This window comes from Epinephelus fuscoguttatus, linkage group LG17 (genome assembly GCF_011397635.1).
Source record: "Epinephelus fuscoguttatus linkage group LG17, E.fuscoguttatus.final_Chr_v1".
Taxonomy (NCBI): domain Eukaryota; kingdom Metazoa; phylum Chordata; class Actinopteri; order Perciformes; family Serranidae; genus Epinephelus; species Epinephelus fuscoguttatus.
Window position 1 is genome coordinate 5,855,129 of NC_064768.1, and position 25,406 is coordinate 5,880,534.

General features: G+C 41.0%; 1 protein-coding gene across 2 annotated transcripts in view; it reads right to left on the minus strand.

Annotated features, from left to right (window-relative positions):
- Positions 1 to 24,892, minus strand: part of LOC125904261 (pleckstrin homology domain-containing family O member 1-A-like) — a 36,551-nt gene extending 11,659 nt beyond the window's left edge. For both annotated transcript variants that reach the window (XM_049601570.1, XM_049601569.1), the window contains exons 1-5: positions 24,652 to 24,892; positions 17,215 to 17,361; positions 4,039 to 4,179; positions 364 to 468; positions 35 to 136 (exon numbers count right to left, since the gene is read on the minus strand). In XM_049601570.1, the coding sequence (XP_049457527.1) occupies positions 35 to 136; positions 364 to 468; positions 4,039 to 4,179; positions 17,215 to 17,361; positions 24,652 to 24,678 (522 nt within the window). In that variant the 5' untranslated portion in view covers positions 24,679 to 24,892. The remainder of the gene's footprint in view (positions 1 to 34; positions 137 to 363; positions 469 to 4,038; positions 4,180 to 17,214; positions 17,362 to 24,651) is intronic.
- Between the last annotated feature and the right edge of the window lie 514 nt (positions 24,893 to 25,406).

Below are 25,406 nucleotides of genomic sequence, written 5' to 3' on the forward strand. Positions count from 1 at the left end.
ACAATATGAAAAAGATATCAAGAGATCCCAGTACCACGGCCATGAGGTGCCCTCTGGTCGGCAACCGGCGGCCATGAGGGATCTTTGCCCGGTCTCTGGTGGGATGAACCAGGGCACTGTCCTCCCCGATAGTCACCTGGACAAAGACATTGAAACTGAATTTAGTTCCCTCTGAAATATTAAAATGAGTTTTACAACCCCAAAACAATTCATCAGTAGTGCCAACCATGCCTCCCCTGCATCAAGGTGAAACCTATATATTGTTGAAAAGCTTTTACCTTACCTTTAATAAGGTATTTAACAATTTTATCAGTTTCATCAAGTTTAACAATGACTAAATGTCAAGAGACAAGATGCCCATACCTCGTCTAAAATGCGGTTCTTGGCTTTGATGATTGCCACATTGAGGGCGTTGACCCATGATTCCTTTTCCTCAGGACTCACCGCTAGAAATACGAGGTTGGGAACCTGCAAAACAAAAAACTTCAGTATCTTTGGTGTATGATACAGATACATATGTTTACAAGCCCAGGCCTTAACCAGCCAGACATAACAAATTTTCAGGCAACACCTGACAACTGTTTCAAGCAAAGTTGTTGGAGCCAATTTAAACAAAGTTATTTGATAAGATAGAATAGAACAGAACAGACCAGGATAGAATATACTTAATGGTTATTGTCCTGCAGTGTAAAACAATAAGAGTAGGTTTCCCTGAGTATACAGTAAAACACAAAAAACACAATACAGAACACAAAAACACTAAAACACAGGGACTTGAGTTTGATGATGGTGATGATGTTGCTAAACAATGTTTGAATGTAGTGTACAAAGTTATTTGTGTAGCTGTAGCTAAAGTCTAAAATAGCTAGTGGAATAAAACTGGTTTGGTGTAGCTAGTGTTGTTTAGTAGAATTAAACTTCTTTGATGTAGCTAATGTGGCATTAATTAAATGTAGCTATGTTAAGAGTCTAAAATATCTTAAAGCAATGGTGTGGTTAGTGTAGATAAGAAGCTGTAGGAGTAGAGGCTCTACTCCAAGCTCCCTCCGAATGTCTGAGCTTCTTACCCATTCTCTAAGGCTGAGCCCAGCCATCCCACATAGGAAACTCATTTCAGCTGCTTGTATCCATGATCTCTGGTCACTACCCAGAGCTCATGACCATAGCTGAGGGTTGGGACGTAGATTGACCAGTAAACCAAAGCTTTGCTTTCCGGCTCAGCTCCCTCTTCATCACGATGGACCAGCACCACGCCCGCATCACTGCAAACCAAACTGCTTATCCTCCTCACGCTCCATTCTACTCTCATGTGTTAACAAGACCCCAAGATACTTGAACTCCTTTGCATGAGACAGGAACTTTCTCCCAATCCAGAGGGGGCAATCCACCGGTGTCAGGCCAACCATGGCCTCGGGTTTGGAGGTGCTGACTCTCATCCTGACCACTTCACACTTGGCTGTAAACCACCCCAAGTGCATGTTGGAGGTCATCATGTAATGAAGCCAACAGAACCACATCATCTGCAAAAAGCAGAGGTGAGATTCTGAGGTCCCCAACCAGACCCCTTCCCCCTTCCCCCTTCCCCCGGCTGCACCTCGAGATCCTGTCCATGAGTATCACAAAAAGGATCGGTGACAAGGGACAACCCTGGCGGAGGGCAACACCCACTGAGAACATGTTTGACTTAACGCCTGGTATGCAGACACTATAATTTGTAAATAGAAATGTATTTCACTGTCTTTTCTCACGTGAAGATGTTGTTTACTATTACTATTTTTAATAATCATAATAATTTTACTTAATGTTGTTATTTAAGTTTTGCTAATGTTATTAGCTGTTTTGCAACTCCAAAGCCCAGTTATTATCTTCACTATATGTATGTATTTTTAATACATTTAATGTGTAATCAAGCTATTATTCACTGTATATTTAACTAAAGGTATTTGGAGCTGCTATTGTTATGTTGTATGTTCTCCTGTGTACTTAATGTTCATCTTCTGTTATTAAAACTAATATTCTTCTAGACTTTAGTTAATCTATTGTGTAGATTATCTTCTAATTTAGGTTTATGGCAGATTGAATGTTTGTTAGTATTTTAAAGAGTTGTCTTAATACTACATAACCACTGCATGCAGTTCTTTGTTGTTAATTATCAGTGAAGCTCATGTCTGATATGTTTATTTTAATATACCAACTGATGTTCAGGTAAGAGGAATGTAATTCAGTTACTGTAACTCCTGACAGATCTGAGGATGAGGAGATGCTGCATGGTTGTCTTTGTATTCTGAGAAATAGAAATCCGTAAATTACAAATTGAGTTAATATATGATATTTCATTCGTGTGTGTCTGTAATAATCTGCAGCAAAGAGAGGCAGACTGACATGTGAAAGTGTTTGGACTCTGCAGGGATTATTCAGCTGTAACTCGTCCTCTGACAGACTAATGGGATTCTGTGGATTAAATCTTTTCAGAGGAGAAAAAAAAAACAGCACAGCTCCACCAATCACTGCAGTCAATGCTGGGCGGGTGGGTGATGTAAAGGCTGATCCGCCAATCCTGAGACAGATGTAGGTGGAAATCCACCAATGACGTGGTAATGTGAGTCAGGCGGGTTAGAATAATCTCTGTGCACAGAGGGCTAACATGAGAGGATGAAGATGAAGACAGAAACACTAAAGAAACACTTCTTCACTGAAATATCTCAACAAATGTTTGATGGATTGGGATGAAATGTGATTCGTACTCCCCTGAGGATGACCTGTAAAAACTCTGGGGATCCTCTGACTTTTCATGTAGCGCCATCATCAGGTTATGACCAAATACCCGCATGGAGACGTGCGGCAGGTGCACTCAAACACCAGAGCAATACCGTTCCGGAGCGCAGGCGTTCCCAAGTGCCCATTTGTCAGGGCGCGACAACTGTACTTTGAGCTAAACTGAGTTCAACTTTTAGGATGCAGCAGCGTGCACTGCATGCTGTGATGAGAAACAACAAATCACAGGCAACAGATATCTTTCCCTTCCGTAAATATCCGTCTGAGGTAAATATGGAGGAGAAGTTGATCATTTTAGTGCAGAGTTGTCAGAGCTTTACATCTGTCTCACTGACGATAGGCCTACACACTTCTGAACAGCGCCTGGAAGAAGATCAGCTCTGCACTCAGGATTTCAGGTAAAGGGGCTATGGTACCGTGCTTGTGGAGGTTGCTTAGCAACTAATGTTTACTTGAGGCTGGCTCCAAGAGTGAGTCAATCCCTACAGACCCCCGTGTTAAAATGTCAAACTTTATAGCCTGTATAAACATCTTTACAGCCTGGTACAAAAAATGGTTTTAGTCTCTGTGGCTAATTTCCCTGTTCACGACAACTGTACAGGGGATGTATTTTTGTATATCTCACCTGTTTAAATGTTATTAAGGCTCAAAGTTATGCGCAATTAAGGGCGTGGCCACTTTGAGTGACAGGTGGGTTCCATTTGTTGACAAGCCACTTTCAAGCTGACAACGTTGGTTAAGGTAACCATGGCATAACCCCAGACTCACACAGTATAGGCATAGACTTAGCTGTCGCTATTTCATGAAGGTTAGCCTAACCTTATTGTCTTGGTCATCTAAAAAAGTCTTTAGCATTTGGTTGTACTAAAAGACCCTCTATGAAGTCGAATGTTAATTCTTTTCAGGAGGTACATTTTGTTTTAATGGTTTTAAGCCTGTTTCTTGCTCACGAAAATTTGCATTAGCTGTAAATGCACCATGCTAATCAAGCTAGGAGCTAGCATTACCTCCAACCTCTCGTCCAAATATGGTCACTTCTGGCTCCAAAAATCCAAGATGCCAACCAGACAAGGCTTCAAAACAGGAGTCCACAAACAAATGCATGACACCACTGTGGGTATGTTCATTATTTAAAGTCTATGGGGCTGACATGGGCTTTATAGAGGGTGCAAGGGTTTTTTTTTTTTGATAGCAACTGAATTTTATGTACCTACATAAAATTAAACTCTAATAAGAGTTTTCAGTGTGGATGAAGTGACTCACAGTGTTTCCTGGCTGTCTGCAGCGCAGCAAAGTGAAGCGACTATGATTTTTCTTGCTGCGACTCTTTGCTTTCCTCAGCTCCTCCGAACGCTCGTAATCAGCCAGGTCGAACACTTCCTGTGCCTTCTGCTCGTCTTTCACCTGCAAACAGACAAAAACCCAATTGTATACCTGTGGCTGAATTACATTCAAACCTTCAAGATATCAATGAATCTATAAGAAGGAAACAAGAAGCAATGAAACAAAGAGTGTATCCATTAAAATATAAATGATGTGTAATGACAATGAGGTTGTAGGCCTTTTCCTACTATAGAGATCCTTGAGAAGATTCAGGAGGTACTTAAATAGGCTAGGTGATCTTTGAAAAGGTTCCAGGTTCCATATAGATTCTTCAGAAGGACTCAGAGGTCCTGGAGGAGGTTTCATGAGTTCTTAAGGAGATAATGGGGTCCTGAAGGAACAGTGTTCATATGGTTTCTGTAGTCTTTGACAAGGTTCCAGTTGTCCCTCCATCCATTTTCATCTGCTTATCGTGGGCCGAGTTGACTGGGTAAAGTATTCCAGACCTCCCTCTCCCCAGCAACTCTTTCCAGCTCTTCCTGGGGATCTCGAGACAAAATCTGAGGAAGACCATGGGCTTGAAATATCACTCTACATTAAAATCCTTCCAAAGAGGAGCTGCTTGGTGTGTGGACTCAATCGTTTTCTATTGTGCCAGATGTTTTTTGGTTTTTTTTGGGGTCCAGCACCCACTCCATTCAGACATCTGAGCTCCTCAACATATTTCTAAGGCTGAGCTCAGACACTCCATAGAAGAAACTCATTTTAGCTGCTTATTTCCACAATCTCATTCTTTCAGTCACTACTAAAAGCTCACCACGACAGTCTGGGGCAGCGCCCGCATCACTGCAGACTCTGCACCAAGCCGCCAATCCATCTGATGCTCCATTCTACCCTCACTCGTGAACAAGACCTTGAGATACCTGAACTCCTTCACTTTGGGCAGTAACTCTCTCCCCACCCGGAAGAGGAAATGCACAGTTTTCCAGCAGAGAACCATGGCTTCAGATTTAGAGGTGCTGACTCTCATCCTGACCGCTTCACACTTGGCTGCAAACCAGCCCAGTGTATTGTGGGATTTATACTTTTGCGTCGAGTTGACGCCATACCTATGACATAGGCTCTGCATCGACATAGAGCTTACCCTACGCCATAACCTGACATGCACCTCCCCAGAAATGTAACTACACGTTGCAGCAACGCAGACCTTCTGTCCATTTTTGTAAGCTGAAACCATTTCCCACAGTGGGAACAAAACTGTTATTTACTTTAATTTGACAGATAAGAAACAAAAATTATGAAGGCAGTAAAGCCTCCACAAAATAGCATTTTAAATCTTGTGTGTGATTTAATCTAATTTATACGATGTAAAATGCCATACAGTAGGCTTGTGCTAATAACGTAAGAATGTTGTATTTATACGGAAAACGTGTTTAGTATCAGACAGTTGTTTTGTCAGTGAAGCTTGTGAGTTGTAATGGAGCCGAATTCTGTAAGGTTATCTTTGTTAAATGTTGCTGTTGTTCCTGGTTTCATATGAATAGAGGAAAAGTCTGCTAGCTGCTAGGCTAATTTATACAATGTGAAATGCAATAGGCTTGTGCTAAGAACATTAGCATGTTGTATTTTTGGGGAAAATGTGTCCAGCAAAAGACAAGTGCTTTGTGTGTGAATCCTGCAAGTTATAATGAACCTGATTTGTGTACTTGTGTTTGAAATTGTATTAATCAACTAAACTTTGCAGCCCCGCCGCCGACCAGTGTTTTGGAGGTGTAACTACAGAGTGACACAGACACACCAACGCACAAGTATTAATGCTCACAACAGCATAGGCCATGTGGGTAGGTTATGGCATAGGGTCTGCCACGCAAGTATAAATCCTGCTTATGCTGGAGGTCACGGAATGATGAAAACAACAGAACCACATCATCTGCAAAGAGCAGAGGTGCAATTCTGAGGTCACCAAACCACATTGCCTTGAGATCCTGTCCATGAATATCAGAAACAAAACTGCTGACAGGGACAAGCCTGGTGGAGGCCAACACCCACTGTAAACCTGTTTGACCTTGTGCTGAGTATGTGGACACAGCTCTCACTTTGGTTATACAGGGACCTGATGGCTTGTAGCAATGACCCCTGTATTTCCACAGTGCCCCAAACAAGATTCCCGAGAAGACACAATTGTAAGTCTTTTTCAAGTCCACAAAATACATGCAGACATGGACAAACTCCCACTACCCCTCCAGCAGCCCTGCAAGGGTAAAGAGCTGGTCTGCTGTTCCACAACCAGGACAGCATCCGGTTTGCTCTTCCTGAATCCAAGGTTTGACAGTCAGCTGGAGCCAGAGCCTTTTCTCCCAGCACCCTAGAATAGACAGTTCTAGGGAGGTTCCAGATGTCCTTGAACAATTTCCATTGGTCATTAAGTAGGCTCTAAAGGTCCTTGAAAAGAATTACTGGTGGTCTTTGAGAGATGTTTCCAGAACTTCTTGAAAGTTTCAGAGGTCATCGAGTGAGTTAACAGCTGAGCATCAGTGCTGTCGCTATGGTTACATGCAGTTTGAGAGACCTCGAGCTTGGATTGTGAACAGAAGTGAGACTGTTCACCCCTGACAGCCAATCAAAGGGTAGGATTCACACGCAGAGAGAGAAGCTGTCAGTCACCGACACTCTGAGAGATTTGGTGCAACAGAAATAATCAGAGTGTCACGTCTTCACTCACAAACACTCTCCGAGCTCATAGCTGCTGTCTGTTGTGATATAATCAGGTTAAAGATGCACCCAGACACAAACATGCAGTGACACAGAAATAACTGTAACACCTGGGTACACATTAAAAAACACCTGTACTTCAGCAGAAAGCAAAATACATTCATTCAGTACAGTTTTGAGGAAGTTGTAGTAATATCTTTGTACCTCTACTACACCTCAGAAAATACTGTACTATTTTATTGCACTTTATTTATTCTGATGACTTTATTTACTTTGCAGATTGAGATTATTAATGCGAAATATAATCAATCAAGGAATACATGACTTTTACTTTTCACACTGGTATTAATACTTACTTAAGTGAGGACTCTGAGGACTTGAGGACCTAGTTTTTAACTTCAGTTAAAACTCTTCAGTTATGTTTGTCTATTAATCTGCAGTTTATTTGGATAAAAATACAGTTTGGCCTTTAATCACATGATTTTCTCAGCTGTGTTCTGATTTAAGATTTTCCACTTTCGAAATGTATGGTTCATTAACTCTGATGTTTTGGCTCAAATAAACAACAGATGGAAGTGAGTCAAACATTTTTATCTGTGATTGTCCTGTAGGTGTAAAAATAACAGCAGAATCTGGAAGGACTCAGAGCTGGTCTGACATCAGCTCAATACATTTACAGTAAGTTCCCTTTCAGAAATCAGGAGGCAGGAGCTGGTTTTTAAAAGTATTCAGTACATCGGTTCTCTGCAGACAGACGGAACATGAAGAAAGAAGTCGGCTGCAGTTTAAATGAAAATGGAGTCAGTGAAGTAAAAAAGGTTGACTCGCTGCATTTGGTTTCCATGTTTCATTCATCAGAGATGTTTTAACTTCGTACAACTTTAATTCACAAAGTTCATCTGAGGAGGAACAGAGATCCTGCTGAGAGTGGTGTCACTGCAGCATTTATACTGCTCTGTTACCACACCAGCTGCTGCCACAGCTAAAGCTACTTAAATGTCTGTTTTATTGCTGCTTACTGTGACAACAACTATTGATACTTCTATTGTTTACATACTAGTTAAACAACCAGTGCTTCCACAAATGATAATGTCAATACTGTTATTGCTATGCTACAGAGACAGTATCTCTGTGGTGTTGGCTAGATAACTCCTTTAAGGACATGAATAGTACCTGGGGAGAGCTACAGAGAGCAACCAGAGAAAACAAACATACTTAAAGTTAAAGAAAAATCACAAAAAGACACTGCAAAAATACGGTAGGTGTTCTAGAATGTTGGGTTTCTTAAATATTAGAATTCTAGACTGTTAGGGTTCTAGAATGGTAGAGTTCTCAATTTATATGGTTCTAGAATGGTAGTATTCTGGTTCTAGAATGTTAGGGTTGTCAATTGTTATGGTTCTGGAATGTTAGGGTTTTCTGATGTTAGGGTTCTAGACTGTTAGGGTTCTCAATTGTTGATGTTCTAAAATGTTAGGATTCTAAAATGCTAGAGTTCTAAAATTTTAGGGTTCCCAATTGTTATGGCTCTACAATGTTGGGGTTCTCTGATGTTAGTGTTCTAGAATGTTAGTGTTCCAGAATGTTAGAGTTTTCAAATTCTGTGGTTTTAGAATGTAAGAGTTCTCAATTTGTATGGTTCTAGAATGGCGGGGTTCTTGAATATTAGGTTTGTCAATTTTATGGTACTAAAATATTACGGTTGTTAACTGTTATGGTTCTAGAATGTTAGGGTTTTCTGATGTTAGGGTTCTAGACTGTCAGGGTTCTCAATTGTTATAGTTCTAGAATATTACTGTTCTCAGTTGTTAATGTTCTAAAATGTTATGGTTCTCAAATGTTAGAGTTCTAGAATGATATGGTTCTAAGTTTTTATGTTTCTAGAATTTTAGGGTTCTCTGATGGTAGTGATTAGAAATGTTATTAAGGTTCTAAAATGTTAAAGATCTGAAATGTTAGGGTTCTAGAATGTTATGTCCCCTTATTGTTAGGGTTCTATAAAGTTAGGGTTATTGATTGGTATGATTCTAGAATGTTAGAGTTCTCTATTTCTATGGTTTTATAATGTTAGAGTTCTCAATTTGTATGCTTCTAGAATGTTAGCATTCCCAAATGTTAGATTTCTCAATTGTTATGGTTCTAGAATATTAGTGCTCTCCGTTTTTAATGTTCTAAAATGTTAAGGTTCACAGTTCTTAATGTTTTAGAATGTTAGGGTTCTCAAATGGTAGGGTGCTCAATTGTTAGGGTTCAAGAATGTTAGGGTTCTGTAGAATGTTTAGTTATGGGCTCTAGAACCATTATGCCCATAACAGCCCTAGATGGCTACCTTGCTGAACTGCTGTGGCTGACATGCAGGCGGTGTTCACACAGACAGTGTGATACTACCGCAAATGTAAATACTGCTACTACTGCACTACAGCTAGTACTGTGACTTCTCTAACTGGGTCTACCTCTGATTACTGTTGTTTCAAACCATCACAGAGACTTTTAAACATCACCAACATGAACATAAAGTTCTGCTATTTGGTGCCTTAAAACTTCCACATGTGCTTCCATTAATTTTACTGCCAAAGCTGATGATATTACAATGCTTTACTGCTTGAATGACTTATGTTACTAATATGACCACTAACTATACCGTTAACACCACTGCTACATAATAAAAAATGGACAAAATATGTCCAGTGTTACATTTATTAGTAATATGATATAGCAGGTGTTATTAATATGATTTAATGACAATAACAATGTCTCGGTGAACAAAACTAAAGCTAAATAGAATTCAGCCAACACTTTTGTTATTGACACCTGTGATTATCCTGCAGTCATGTTAAAATATCTGCAGGGAACAAAAACACACACTGTCCCTTTAGATCTTAACCTTTGAACAACAAAAGGTCAAACACACACACACACACACACACACACACACACACACACACACACACACACACACACCCCATGATTTGAAGTCAGATCAATTCCAATTAACAGCTCTGAAATACATCCATCACTGTGTGTGTGTCTGTGTGTGTGTGTGTGTGTGTGTGTGTGTGTGTGTGTGTGTGTGTGTGTGTGTGTGTGTGTTTTTAAATCACAAGTGTGTGTTCACATCAACGAGATCTTATGGGGTCTGTGTGTGTGTGTGTGTGTGTGTGTGTGTGTGTGTGTGTGTGTTTGTTATAGATGTAGTGGACTCTCTGAGTGGAAACTGGTGCCATTTGTCGATATCAGTGCCAGCGTGATCAATATGATGTGCTTCAGCGCTGGTACCAGAAACACACAAACGTACACAAACATAAACTTGTACTCGACTGTTTGTTATCAGCTGTTATGTTGATGTTTTTCAATTTCTTTCCATTAGTAATAATTAGTTTTTTTTTAAAAAACCTATCATTCAGACACCAATTTATTGTTTACATTTCAAAAGAAGAAGAATGAAATGCTCTAAACATTAAGTTAGCCCCCTGCCCTAAATTCAGTGGTCAGATTGATGGGATTTAAACTGTTCACAGTTTGTTTAGCTGATATTCCAACAGTGCTAACCCTAGACTTACCATGTCTGTATCCTACTGACTAGCTCATCGCCGCTCTGCAATGCACTCACACGACAGTTACCACGGATATTAGTATGGCATCATCTTGTAAACTTAGGGTGCTTTCAGACCTAGAGGCGTCTTGCTTTGGTCTGAATCAGAGACTTATTTTGTTACAAAACATAATTGCCTAGAGTTGGTTCATGTTCTCACATCAGCATTTGCAAGTGGACCAGATAAAATGCCTTGTGAGAGAAAGCTGCTCTTGATAAGTCAGAATCTCCATGCGAGAAAACAAAACATTGAAGAGGAGTACACTTGCAAGATAAATGCAGCACTTTCTAATGTCACAATGGAGGGACAACTGTGCGACTTGATTTTAGCGCTGGTCATTGTGTATTGCTGTTCGTCTAAGGCAAACCACACAGTTTGAAAACGAGGCATGGCTCCAACTAGAAAAACAATGTTTTGATGCATTGGATGTGCTGAATGTGCAGTACAGGCAGAGGCCCACATTGATAATCCTACAGGACTGTAACATGCTAATGTTTAACCCATGTGTAATGCGACTGCAGTTGGTTCGGATTGAGCTTGAAACACGTTCTTACCACAAATGAACTGCACCAGTGGTCGTTTGTAACCGGACCGAGACCACCTCTTCAAGAGGGTCTCAATCCAGTTGTTTATATGCGCACCCAAGTGCCAATACTGTGTTCACAACTGGCCAAATGACCTGCGCTTAGGGGGCAAACAAACTTGAGTTCGACTGAATCGAACCAAAAATGGGCAGGTGTGAAAGCACCCTTAGCACCCTTGGTTCCTGCATGTTAACACCAGGTTTCACACCATTGTGCAATGATTTATTTAATTGAGGGGAAGGTGGCAGAGGGGAGGCAGTTTCGAAATCAGTGGTAGGGGTGTGAGGTGGTTGCCACTGACGAGAATGCACACAGATTTTGCTCTGCTGCATAGAGTTTTTCGTGTGAGTATCGACAGTGAGTATCGCAAAAGTAGAAAGACTAATAATGAACTCTTGCCCTTGTTTAGCACTGTTTTTTAGCTAGCACCATTAGCTACCAGCCACTGGCTCAGCTGACCTCCATGTTGAGAACTGCATGCAGACAATTCATATGCTCTGAATTTAGAATAGATCCCCTTTAACCTTAAACCAAACCTTAGAAATTTACTTACATTGTGGGGACTTTTATTTTGTCCCCATAAGGTAGGTCAGTCAACACAATGTGACACTAGAGTTTACTCAAATTACACCCAGGTTCTTGTTCTTGTGTTTGATTTACAGGTGAACTCTGCAGACAAAAAACAGCTGCAACGACTGATCGTCTGAACGGTCATTTAAAAACTCGGCCATGTCCATGTTGAGAACTCATACACACTTAATTACACATAAAGCCTCTTTAACCTTAAACCAAGCCTTAGCCCTAAGTTTGACTTATGTAGAGTGTGGGGACTTTTGGTTTGTCCCCATAAGGTGGGTGAGCCAACGCAATGTGACCATGGACTTTGCTCTAATTGAACGCACTTTTTTTTTTTCTTCTGTTTGATTTACAGGTGAACTCTGCAGATAACAAATGTTTGATCAAACATCTGCAACGACTGATCATCTGAAAGGTAATCTGAAAACTTTCAGTGAACTATTGCCATTGTTTAGTGCTGTTTTTTGAGCTACCACCATTAGCTACCAGCTGTCGGCTCAGCTAACCTCCATGTTGAGAACTGCGTGCAAGTAACTCATATACTCTGAATTTAGAATAGATCCCCTTTAACCTTACAGTTTTTCTCAGTTGTTTACACACAGATACTGGTACTTGAGACACAATGACCACAACATGTAACTCATGCACCAACCCCCTGAACCAATTCTGCTAAACTACAAGCATAATTCCTGCTTTCCACTCAAATTGCAGTTCTAAAACACTTTTTTTTTTCAAAACACTACACACAATTCTCTGCATTTGGCACAATTTTCATGAAGAAAATCTCTTGTTTTCACAAAGAACACACTGTCATTCAAAATTCTAAAGTTAATTGCCGTACTATGCACACTGACTCATCACATGGGCAAACACCTGTCACACAGTTTTACAATTAGCAATCAGAGCTTTAGCATAAAAGGGCAACAGGTGAGCTTTTCTGTTTTGGAGCAATGGATGCCAACGTTGGAAACAGCGGCAGAGCCAGAGCCAGAGGAGTGAGAGTAAGAGGAGGAGGACGGGGAGGACGAGGACCGTGTATTTGTGTGTTCTGAGTATAAAAACAATATTCTAAAATATTTTACAATACACTTATGTATGTACTGTCTGTAGTAAGTGTAACACTGAACAAAAAAAGGCCTAAGTCATTAAGATGAATGGAGAAGAAGTGTTTTCCATTCTTCATAGTGTTTTACATTGAGCACATCAGTGTTCAACTGGTTCTTATAAATGTCTATTCATATGATGGTTTGTGTGTGTCATTTGAAAACAAAATACCATTTTGAGAAGAAATAACATTGTTTTGAATGTAAAGTTTCATTTTGCAGGAGAATTGAGGGGTTTTGCCCATTGTGTGTGTTTTTTGATTTGTGTGTAGAGTTCTGAGAGTATGAGGCATGCTTTCAGAAAATGTGTGTAAACAATAGAGAAAAACTGTAAACCAAACGTTACAACTTAACTGATTTACATTGTGAGGACTTTAATTTTGTCCCTATATGGTGGGAAAGCCAACACAATGTGACCTGTAATCAGAGAGATTTTCTTTCTACTTAAACACACATTCTTGTGTTTGATTCACAGGTAAACTCTGTGGACGCCAAACGCTTGAACAAATTGATGCAATATTTGATCATCTGAACCATAATTTGAAAAACTAATAATGAGCTGTTTTAATGTTCCTGTATGAAGGGATGCACACCCACCCACACAGAAGCCTCCCTCAGACTGCTGCTTTATTAAAGTGTTCTGGGTCAACATTTGAAATACAGAAACAAAACGACTGATCTGAGGACACACACACACACACACACACACACACACACACATATACACACACACGTGGGTTAACGTGAGTCATTATTCTGCTGCTCCGTGTAGCCGGCCTCCCGAGAAAGACGGGAAAAGAGAAACAATAAAGAAATCAGAGAAGAACTCATTGCGTTCCTGAAACTCAGTGAAGTGAAAACAGAACAAATGGTCTGAAATAAAAATCTTTACGTGACATATATAAATACAGACAGATAAATGTGACAAATAATCCAGAATCACAGCATTTCACAAAGAAAGCACCAAAAATGAATCAAAATTATTTTTCTTGTTTCAGCTCCCTTAAGTCAAGTGCTTCATGTAAATGTGAGGGCAGTTTAACATAAACTAAATGTCTGAATGAATCAGCAGGCAGATGAAGCAGTGATGTCATCATCATCATCATCATCATCACCATCACCATCATCATGTCTGTGTATCTGCAGATCTCTTTCAGTATAAACACAGAAATAAAAAGTGAAGCAGTATTTGTACAAAGATCTGACTCAGCAGAGTGAGAGTGTGTACAGTTACATAACAGACTGTTATATAATGTGAAGTACTGCAGAGTCAGTGTGTGTGTGAATGCTCAGCACTTCAACATCTAACCACACCTGCTGCACACCTGACCTCTGTGCTGCTTTCAGGGACTCTGCAGCAATCTGACATCTGACAATCTGTTACTTTTCACAGCAATGTTGTCTTTGATGTTTTTATCAGCAGAGAAATAAATACCAACAAAGAAGAAGAGCTTAAATGTTAGTCTGTGTTGAGAAATTCCCTCCTCATGAGGAAGGAAGGAAGGAAGGAAGGAAGGAAAGAAAAAATGACAAAAGAAATTAGGATGCAGGAAGGATGATGCAGGAAAGACGAAAGATAGAGGAAGGAAGGAAAGAAGGACCAGTGGAGGAAAGAATAAAGAAAGGAAGGATGAAGAAAAGAGGGATGAAGGAAGGAAGTATGGGAATAAAGGTAGGAAGAAATAATGATATGAGAAGGAAAGAAAGATGAATGGAAGAAGGAAAGAAAGGAAAAGTAAGGAGGAAGGATGGAAGAGAGAAAGAAATAACGAAAGGACTGAAGGAAGGAAAGAAGGATGGGAGAAAGAAGGAGGACAAAAGGAAGGATGAAGGAAAGAATGATAGAGGAAGGAAGTATATGAGAAGGAGGGAAGAAAGAAGGATATGGGAAGAATGAAGGAAGGTTGAGGAAGGAAAAAAGGAAGAAGTTAAAGATGAAAGAACGTATAAAGAAAGGAAAGAAATGAGGATAAAAGAAACAAAGACGAAAGGAAGGATAGATGAAGTAAAGAAGAAAGGATATAAGAAGAGAGCAAGTGAGGAAGGAAGGATGAAGGACAGATAGAAAGAAGGAAGAATAAAGCAGAGGAGGAAGGGAGGAGGAAAGGAAGGAAGGAAGGATGGACAAAGGCAGATATGGGAAAACAGGAGGAAAGAAACAAAAGATGAGAGAACAAAGAAAGTTTAGAAGAAGAGAGCAAGGAAGGAAGAAAGGATGAAGGAGCACATATAATGGCTGCTTTTCATTATGCTAACATGTTTCCTTTTTCCCCTCACTCATGTCTCTGTCTCATGTCTTAGCTCCGCCCAGTGAGAATGTGAGGAAGAGACCTGAGGCAGGGCCGTCACAACTGGACAGGCAAACTAGGCAATTGCCTAGGGCCCCAAGCTGGAAGGGGGGCCCCCAGAGACGGCTGACATTGGTCCATATCAATGATGAATATATGAATATATGATATGATGGAGCCCCTATAGACACAGCAACAACGACAACATGTTGGAATCTCCCATAATGGGGCCCCCTACTAGCTGCTGCTTGCGAGTGGCAGTGGAAGTAGGGTGACCAGACGTCCCGCATTGTGTGGGACTGCACAGCATTTCTGTCTCTTTTCACACGTCACGCAAATTGAGACCATGTCCCGCATGATTGGATGCCACCTGCGCTAGCATTGTTGGAGTACTGTAGTATTACAGTACCTCACAGTAGCACTACTGTGGGATAAGTTCAAAGTCCAATCGCAAGAGGTTGAGTGTCCATGCGCCGTCCAATAACGGCGCACGCTGGCCACCTGGCACTCAATGTACTGCTCCAAGGTGCCTCTTGCCTGGGGCCCCCAGAGTGTCTTGAAACAGCCCTGACCTGAGGACAGAGGAGCTGAAGCTGCCAATATCCCAAGGAGTCATTCTTAAGCAACATCAGTTACTGTGCGAAATGTATACGTCACACCCCCTGATGTAGGACACACCTGTGTTTCCTCCCTCTGAGCTCCTCCAAGAGCCTCCTCTCTCCTCGAGGTCTAAGGAGGTCACAAGAGGAGAGAGGATGCAAGGAAGCATAAGTTAGCATAATGAAAAGCACCCTAATGTAGAGTCCTTCCTTCCTTCATGTAGTAAATAATCAGATTCAGCCTTTGGTTCATCTGCTGAGATCAGACAGCAAAATACAGCTCAACCAATCAGAGTCACTGTGTGTGTGTGTGTGTGTGTGTGTGCGTGTGTGCGTAGCTGCAGGCTCAGCTGCATCAGATGATGATCTTCAATTCAGCGGCACGTGTTGACTGCTCAGGCAACAGCCTTTCTGTGTGCGTGTGTGTAAGGTCATAGAGTTATAACAACTCTCTCTGTTTCTAAATGTCTCTCCACCACTCGTATCTTTCTCAGAATGTTATTACAAAGACATGAGCGTCACATCACAGGTCACATGATCACTGACTCAGCATCATCAGAGCTGAAAATAAAAACACGTCAGATTGTTTAGTTCAGTTCCTCCCCTGAGCCACTAAAATCTCAGGGTCTCTACTGAAGCCACTTTGAAGACATCTGTCCAGAAAGGACAGCAGCTGAGTCTCTTTTTCTTCTTTCACCCAGAGACAAACAAACTGAGGACAGGACAATGTCCTCTACCTTCAGACGTTCATATCAGTTTTTAAAACAGGGAGATCTTCAGAGAGTTCATTTAAAAAAAAAAACAAAAAAACAAACACAAACAAGCTAGAGTGGAGAAGAGAAGAGATGGTCAAGAAGACCATCTCTGAACCAACAGCATGTCGAACCTTGAAACAAATGGGTGTCAGCTAACAACAGAAACCTGAGGCTACAATTCACACAGGCTCACCAAGACTAGACAACAGAAGATTGGAAAAATGTTGACTGGTTTGATGGGTCTGGATTTCTGCAGCGACATTCAGATGGTAGAGTCAGAATTTGGCATAAACAACATGAAAGCATGGATCCATCCTACCTTGTATCAAGGGTACAGGCTGGTGGTGGTGTAATGATGTGGGGGATATTTTCTTGGCATACTTTGGGCCCCTTAATACCAACTGAGCATGGTTTAAACACCACAGCCTACCTGAGTATGAGATATCGGATAATGGGCCATGTCACAAAGCAAAAATCATCTCAAACTGGTTTCTTAAACATGACAATGAGTTCACTGTACTCCAATGGCCTCCACAGTCACCAGATCTCAATCCAGTAGAGCACCTTTGGGATGTGGTGGAACAGGAGATTCACATCATGGATGTGCAGCCGACAAATCTGCAGCAACTGCGTGATGCTATCATGTCAATATGGATCAAAATCTCTGAGGAATGTTTCCAGCACCTTGTTGAATCTATGACACTATCCTCCTCTGACACCAAACAGCAGTCTACACTCTGAGCTCGCCACTCTCTGATGGACCCGTCCGTCGTCTTACCTTGGATTATTTTCTCCTCTGAGACTCTCTGATGTTTCAGTTTCACGCAACAAACAGGAAGCTTCTCAGCACATAGAAACACAGTGTATATGTACACAAATATGTAACGTTTGAATACTCATCCTCACCTCCTTGTCAGAAATGTAGAGCTGGTCTCCTCTAAGGATCACATACCGGTTCCTCCACAGCTCCCTGAAGATCCCTCGACCGCAGAACTTCCTGATCCAGCCCACTTTCTCCGGCTGCTGGACGGCCTGCTGACCCAAGTCCTGAACCTGAAAAACAACAACAGGGTCAGATAAAGACTAGAAACCAGTGGAGCCCTGACTCCAGTCCTGAACCTGAATCCCAACAACAGGGTCAGAGAGAGACTAGAAACCAGCAGACTCCTGACTTGAGTCCTGAACCTAAAACACAACAGGGTCAGACAGAGACTAGAAACCAGTGAAGCCCTGACCCTAGTCCTGAACCTGAAACACAACAACAATGTCAGAGAGAGACTAGAAACCAGTAGAGCTCTGATCCAAGTCTTGAACCTGAAACCCAACAACAGGGTCAGAGAGAGACTAGAAACCAGTAGAGTCCCGACTTGAGTCCTGAACCTGAAAAACAGGGACAGAGAAAGACAGGAAACCAGTAGAGTCATGACTCCAGACCTGAACCTGAAACACAACAACAGGGTCAGAGAGAGACTAGTAACCAGCAGAGTCCTGACCTGAGTCCTGAACATGAAAACCAACAACAGGGTCAGACAGAGACTAGAAACCAGTGGAGCGCTGACTCCAGTACTGAACCTGAAACCTAACAACAGGGTCAGAGAGAGACTACAGACCAGTAGAGCTCTGATCCAAGTCCTGAACCTGAAACCCAACAACAGGGTCAGAGAGAGACTAGTAACCAGTAGAGTCCTGACTCGAGTCCTGAACCTGAAACATAACAACAGAGTCAGAGAGAGACTAGAAACCAGTAGAGTCCTGACTTGAGTTCTGATCCTGAAACACAACTGTGTTTCAGGATCAGAACTCAAGTCTAGTTCTGTTCTAGTTCTAGTTCTGATCCTGAAACACAGTTGTGTTTCAGGATCAGAACTCAAGTCAGGACTCTACTGGTTTCAGTCTCTTTCTGAAACTAACAGTTTCAGAAAGAGACTAGAAACCAGTAGAGCTCTGACCTGAGTCCTGAACCTACAATAACAACAACAGGGTCAGAGAGGGAGAGAGACTAGAAACCAGTAGAGCCCTAACCCAGTTCCTGAATCAAACCCAACTACAGGGTCAGAGAGGGACTAGAAACCAGTAAAGCCCTGACTTGAGTCCTTAACCTGAAACACAACAACAGGGTCAGACAGAGACTAGAAGCCATGAGGAAAACAACAGAACGTTCAGGGTTCAGGTCTTCAATAAAGGTACAGAATTTCAAATTCAAACCAACATCAACTAATAAAGGAAGGAAGGAAGGACGGAAGGACGGAAGGAAGGAAGGAAGGAAGGAAGAGAATGAAGGAAGAGGAAAAAGGGAAAATTATACAGACATAAAAGCAAATGAGGAAGAGATAAAGAAAGAGGGAAAATTAAGAATGATGTGAACCAAGGATGGAAAAAGAGGAAGAAAGAGGAGGGAAGGAAGAAAGGACAGAAGATAAAAAATAAGAAGAAAGATGTAAGGATGGAGGAAGGAACTAAAAAGAAAGGAAACAGCAAAAAATAGAATAAAAATGGGAAAAAATGCTGAAGAGAAGGAAGGCAAGAAAGGAGATGAAGAAAGGAAAGAAAAGAAAAAGGGGGAGGAGGAGGAAAGGACAAAATAAAGCCAGCAAAAACGAGAGATAAGATTGTGTCATGGATAACAGAAAATGTCACAAAGGACATTAAAACATCAAAATATTCTGAGCAGCAAGAAGAAAAACAAGATAAACATGACGAAGGAGAGAAAACCACGACTGGACTGAGATGACAATGGATGAAATGACAGAAAGAGAGGAAGAGGAGAGGAGACGGGTTAATCAGGATGAGGAAGAGGAGGATGAGTTGAGAGGACGTTACAGAGAGCAGAAGAAGACCATGAAGCAGGACAGAGAGGTGAGGTAGAGGAGTAATCTGTTCTCTGTCTGACCTACTTTCATTATATAACAGAAGGCGGAGAAGAAACACATCACAGACGAGGAAGTAGAAGAAGACCAGCTGGTGGGTTTATCATCGCTGTGATGAACTGACTGGATCTGTTCTTACAGAAGATCTGATCAAGTGATCAATCAATCAGTTATTGGTCAGAAAATGAATCCTCTCAGTGTTTTAACATCTTAAATAGGAGTTTTTAGCCTGACTGTGGTGCAGTGATGCAGGTAAACAGCACGTACCTGCCTGTTTGTGTTTAATTTTTACCTGCCTGCAAACACACACAGGTACATAAACAAAACTACAGCCAATCATGTTACAGTCTGTCATGTGATCTGTGACAAAAGGAGACTCTTGTCTTTAGTCTTTAAGGCCCAGACACATAAAACTGACATCAAAGAACCAGCAGTGATGAAGGCTGACTGTTGAGTCGCTTCATGTCACCTGTGTCTCGGCTAAGAAGTGTCTCTTCACACAGTCGATCACACAGGTAATTAGTCGGCAAGATTTCATTGGTCTCTTAGTTGCAGGAAAAAAACAAAAAACGTGAAACTCTATTAGGAGCTGCGACTTGTCAAAATAAATCAAAACCTGTATAACTGGACCATATGGGAATTTAATTTGAAAGGACAGACACAGGAAGAGGCCACGCTCAGCAGTCAGACAGGAGTCACATTACAAACCAATCACAGCCAACAGATATCTTTCCCTTCTTCTGTAAATATTCAGTCTGATAAATATGGAAAAGTTGATCATATTAGTGCAGGGCTGCCCAGAGCTTTACATCTGTCCCACAGTCAATAGGCCTACACACTTATAAACAGCGTCTGGAAGAAGATCAGCTCTGCTCTCAGGATTTCAGGTAACTAGGCTATAAGATGCTTGTTAAGGTTGCTTGGCAGCCTCAGACAAAACCTACAGCTGTGCTCTTGAAAGCTGGCACAGAAAAGGTACCACCCAGTACCCAACCTCGCGTTTTCCAGGCGGTTAAAGACACAACATGTGTACGGCCCCTAATTTGCAGGGATGGTACCTGTGGTTATTCCACAGGCTGATTAATAACATGTCGGGCAGGAAATCCAAAGTGTGGGATCATTTTGAGAAGGTGAAGGACGAACCCAAAGTGATATGTAAACTCATCTTCATTCGTCAACTAAAACATGATGTGTCATCTGAAACATGGAAGTAGCTACATGCCCATTAGCCACTTAGCACAATCATTACTGCTTTGCCGACAGCATCATTAACAGGCGGCTCGCTCAGTGTGTGACGTGCACTTGTAGATAAAATACAGGTCTATATTAATGAAGGTTCATTAGTACGGTTTTGTATTTCTCTGTAATGCAGCACAGTGTCAACAGTGTTAACAGTGTTACTGATACAATCCATTCTTACACCTTCAACTCAAACCATTGTGTTGCCCCACAAAATATAATTTGATAATTAAATTAATGTCATAACACAGCTAATCAGCTAGTCAGCTAATGGTCCTAAATAACAACTAGGAAAATTCTTTGTCAGGGGCAGCACTATTAACAACACAACCTGGTGTTGAAAGCACAAAAGATATTTACTGAGTGCCAGCGAACACTAAGACAAACAGTTACGAACCGTTTCTGCTCAGTGGCTACCAATAAAAAAATTCTACTAAACATAATCAAGCAACAACCTCCAGACCTGCAACATGAAGCCAATGACATAGTGCCAAAAACTGCAATTCCTCTAATGTCCACTTGAGGCTGGCTCCAAGGGCGAGTCAATCCCCACAAACATCCATGTTAGAACTTTACACGTACAGATATGTAATTAACATAAACTTACGTACTGTAAAACTTCAGTTAAAAGCCTTGTCCCAATTAAACGCCCAGTCCCTTTTACTTGCCTGGCATGGCAACACATTTTGACAAATAAAGGCCTGTCTAAATTAGAGGCCTGGTCTGGTTGCCAAGCAGTCCATTTTTCTCATAGACGTTCTTCGGATACATAAAACCGGGTTGTTGGCTACCTCAAATTATGTGTTCATTCCTCGATTACCCTGTAAGTTATTTATATTCCTTTAGTCCATAAGGGTCCTCATACCAAAAAAATCAAAAAGGTTTTTTCATAAAAATTAATCCAAGTTGTGAGGATTGTTTGAACAGGATAAAGTGGTGTTGTGATGGTATGCTGGCTGCCGAAACTCTCTCTCTCTCTGATGTGCTGTCTGTTGTGGTTGGATCAAATGAATGATTCATAATTGATATATTATCTGAAGCCTAATTTTTAAACAAGTAATATCTATACCGGTTTAAATAAACAATTTGATTGTATTTCCTGTAAAAAGGCAAAAGGTTAAAGGTGCAAAAGGAATTAAAGGCCCATCCCAAATATAGGCCTGCTGATTTAAGCAGATTATACTCCAGGCTACTAACTGAAGTTTTACGGAGGTTAGGTTTAGACAATAAAAGTTACGGTAGTCAAGTTTAAGAAAAGAAACATGGTGAGGACATGCCTTAAAATGACTCAAAGTTCACACAGCTCCGAACCTGTGACTTCAGGGGGAAGTCCTGGTCAAAAGTCTATTTTTTGTGACCCACCAACCTGTCTCCTTACAAGCACTCAGGAGTTCTTCACGTGATCCCAGCCTTTCAAAATACATTGGATATGTACAAATTTGGGTGCTGAGACATTGCTGTAAACACTGATTGATTTAGTTTCAGCACCGCGGAAGTGGCCAGCTCCTGTTAAGAGCTTCTTAAAGAGTGATCTCAAGCAAAATCTTAAATGGATGCAGAAAGTGAAAAGAAAGCAATAGCCTAATTTAAAAAGTTGCATCTATTGAAAATGCATTTAATCTATGATTCAATTTGAAAGCTATTTCTCAAGACAAGTTCTGTAAGTAGGCTACCTTGTCCGCTTTCATTCTGTTTATATCTTAGCAGGAGCTGGCCACTACTGTGGTGCTGAAACTAAATCAATCAATGTCAGGCACATCGATCATCCACCACTTCATCAGCGCATAAGTCACACACAGCCTACTTATTTTTCATCTTATTATTATTTTTCTTCCACCACATTTCGGTGCGTAACTTGTGCCACAGCTCTGAGCGCATATAGGGTCTTCATAAAACATAGATTCAAGATTCAATATGCACAGTAACGACAAGCGTTTTCCTGCAGTTCGTTCTTTTCTGTCACCAATTAACGCCAAACAACATAAATCTGAAGTATGAAATAGATCAAAATATATACGGTGCGCACTGTTTTCCTTGCTTAGTGTAATACTCCGTCGTAATTTACAATATATACACATTATAATAAAGATATGGGATATAGTCAAGATGGCACCACCCGAGTGGCAGCTGGTTATAGTAGCTCTGACTAGTGATGTTACAGCTGATACTGCAGTCCCGAGGCCTGTGTCGAGTAAAGGGGGCACGTCCAAATGAAGCTTGTGTCGAAGCCCGTATCGTTTTTCAGGATATCACGTGACCAAAGACAAACGAGGCCCCATTTCTCTGGAATCACGTGACTGCCTCGTTGTGTGATTCGAGTCGGGAAATACATAAAGTGTTTTGCGTGATCTGAGGTGATTCTGAAGATCGTTAAGTGCAGAGGATTGAGTGACCCAGTCACACAAGCACTCTAACCTTCTGTGGACACACACACACACACACACACACACACACACACACACACACACATATATATGTATATGTGTGTGTGTGTGTGTGTGTGTGTGTATGCACTTTATTGATATACCACGTTCAGGATAGATTCATTTCATCTGGCTTTACAATACCTCATAGGGGGAGTCTGACATAATCATCATCATTAAGCATCATTATGTGTATGTCAGATCCACTGACATGTAGCCCACATGTAATATCACAGTAGGACTGCTGTACATCAAATGACCAGCAGATGTCAGTACTCCTAAATGAGCTGTTAAACGGGGCTTCATGTGATCGGCCCTTTGGCGAAGCAATCCGCCTGAAAGATTCGACATATTCACGGATCCTGATCTCGTAATTACGAGATCTTTTCTCGTAATTATGAGATCCTAATTTTTTTTTATCCAGTGAATGCAATGCGCTTCCGTACCTGATGACAACGTCAGCTCATAAATCACATAATTTTTAGAAACATTAATGTGATACATTAATGTGATACATATGAAACGTACAAATGTAAAGTATCTGTGGTTTGAAACGTACAACACCAACATTTTCTTCTGTCTGCTGGGCTGCAGATTTTTCTGGTGACCCTTCAGAGGGGCCAGACCCCGAGGTTGAGAACCAATAGATCAAAGTATGTTACTGTATATAGTGTAGCAGCTACAACAGCAACATGCTGCTCTCATGTTGGTCAGTACTTTTACTTTTGATACTTAGTTGTAATTAAGTATTCTTCAAATGTCGTATCAGGACTTTTTCTGAAGTAAAGGTTCAGAGCACTTTACTGTGACTGAGCAGATTAGCTCAGATGTCATGGGACAGACACTTTCACATGAATGAGACTCAGTTTTAATCTGAAGATCAAATGTTTTACTTTCAAAGTTTTAACCTGGTTGTTGGTTCGAACAGGAGTATAAAATCTTTAGTTTTATGTTTTATTAGCTGGGATTAAATCAGAACCAAAACTCAACAGCTGAAGCAGCTGAACAAAGTCAGCTCAAATTGGATTTTTGTAAGAATCTAGCTCTCAGTGTGGCTTGAACTGAGCGATGTTGCTGTTTAGTCATATTAAATTGATATACACTGCAAAATGAGAGCTTTTACTTTTCATACTTTCAGTAGGCCTATATGTTGATGCTAATACATTAAAAATCATGGTTTTCAATACTTTAAATATTACCCCAGAATATCTACATTTATTCATATATTTCTTCTGTAATCATAAACAGATCTGTGACATCAGCGCTGATTATTATATCTTTAGATTATACTCTGTATTTAAAGAGAAAATGAGTTTTGTTGTTGTTATATATTTATATAATAAAAAATATTTTGTTCATATAAACAGTTTGTAAACAGAGTCAGATTGATGATTGTGTTTTCTTAAAACAGATTATTATGTGAAATAATTAAAGCTGCACAGAATGCTCCATTAATAAGGAATATTAGGCTATAGAGACATCTGTTATTATAAGAATATTAAATTTATCCTGCAGTTTCTCCTTCTCTCTACAGACAAATATAAAATGTAAATGATGTAATGTGAATATTATTGTGTCAGTTTGATGCTATCTGGGTGTATGTGATGATATCACAGAGCTGCTGACTGACACAGTGAACATGGTGTTAATGTTTGATCATCACCACAGCGCTGCTCCCTGAATAACAATCACTCTGTTAAAATATTATTATGGGATGTTATGAATGGATCGATGATGAATGATACCAACACATTCGATATTAAAAGATTATGATAGAAATATGCTGAAGAGATGAATCATTGACTGACTCCTACCCGTCTGCTCTGGTTGCTTTTCTTCATCCTCCCTCCTCTCCTGTCCGCCGCGCACTCACCGGAGAATCCCACCGACGGGGAGGAGGTTCGGTCCGGCCCGGCCCGGTGGGAGGTTCGGCTCGGCCCCGGTAGCTCGGTGCCCGCTAGATCCTGGTGTCGGTGTCGGTGTGTCCGTTAGTTAGTCCGGTTCCTCTTCAGCTCCGCGTTTGTTGTCTGAACCGAGGTAGCATCCTCCCCGCGCGCGCGCGCGCGTGTTTGTGTTTGTGTGTGTGTCTGGAGGCAGATGCTCTCTCTCTCTCTCTCTCTCTCTCTCTCTCTCTCTCTCTCTCTCTCTCTCGCTTTCAACATACGTGCACGAGCTCTGGCACGCGGACGTTCACAGAAGCCTATGTTCCGGTAAAAGGAACCCGACAGCGCCATCTAGCGACATACAAACTCACACACCTTAAACAAAGACCCAGTGATTCAAAGAATACACCCCACACACACACACACACACATTATAATGAACACTGTACAACATGTTTCAATTCAGCTTGTTTATACTGTCGATAATATCGCCTTAAGTATTTAATACTAAATACATTAATGACACATCAATAAGAAATTAAACTAGGCTTACAAGGAGGCTGATGATAAATCAGCAGTCAAAATGTAAACTGTTTTTTTTTCTTACTCATCATATTTTGAGTTTATACGTCAATATTTTGATTTAGAAAATCAGCTCCATTATCTGTCTGCTATTAGGCTATAAT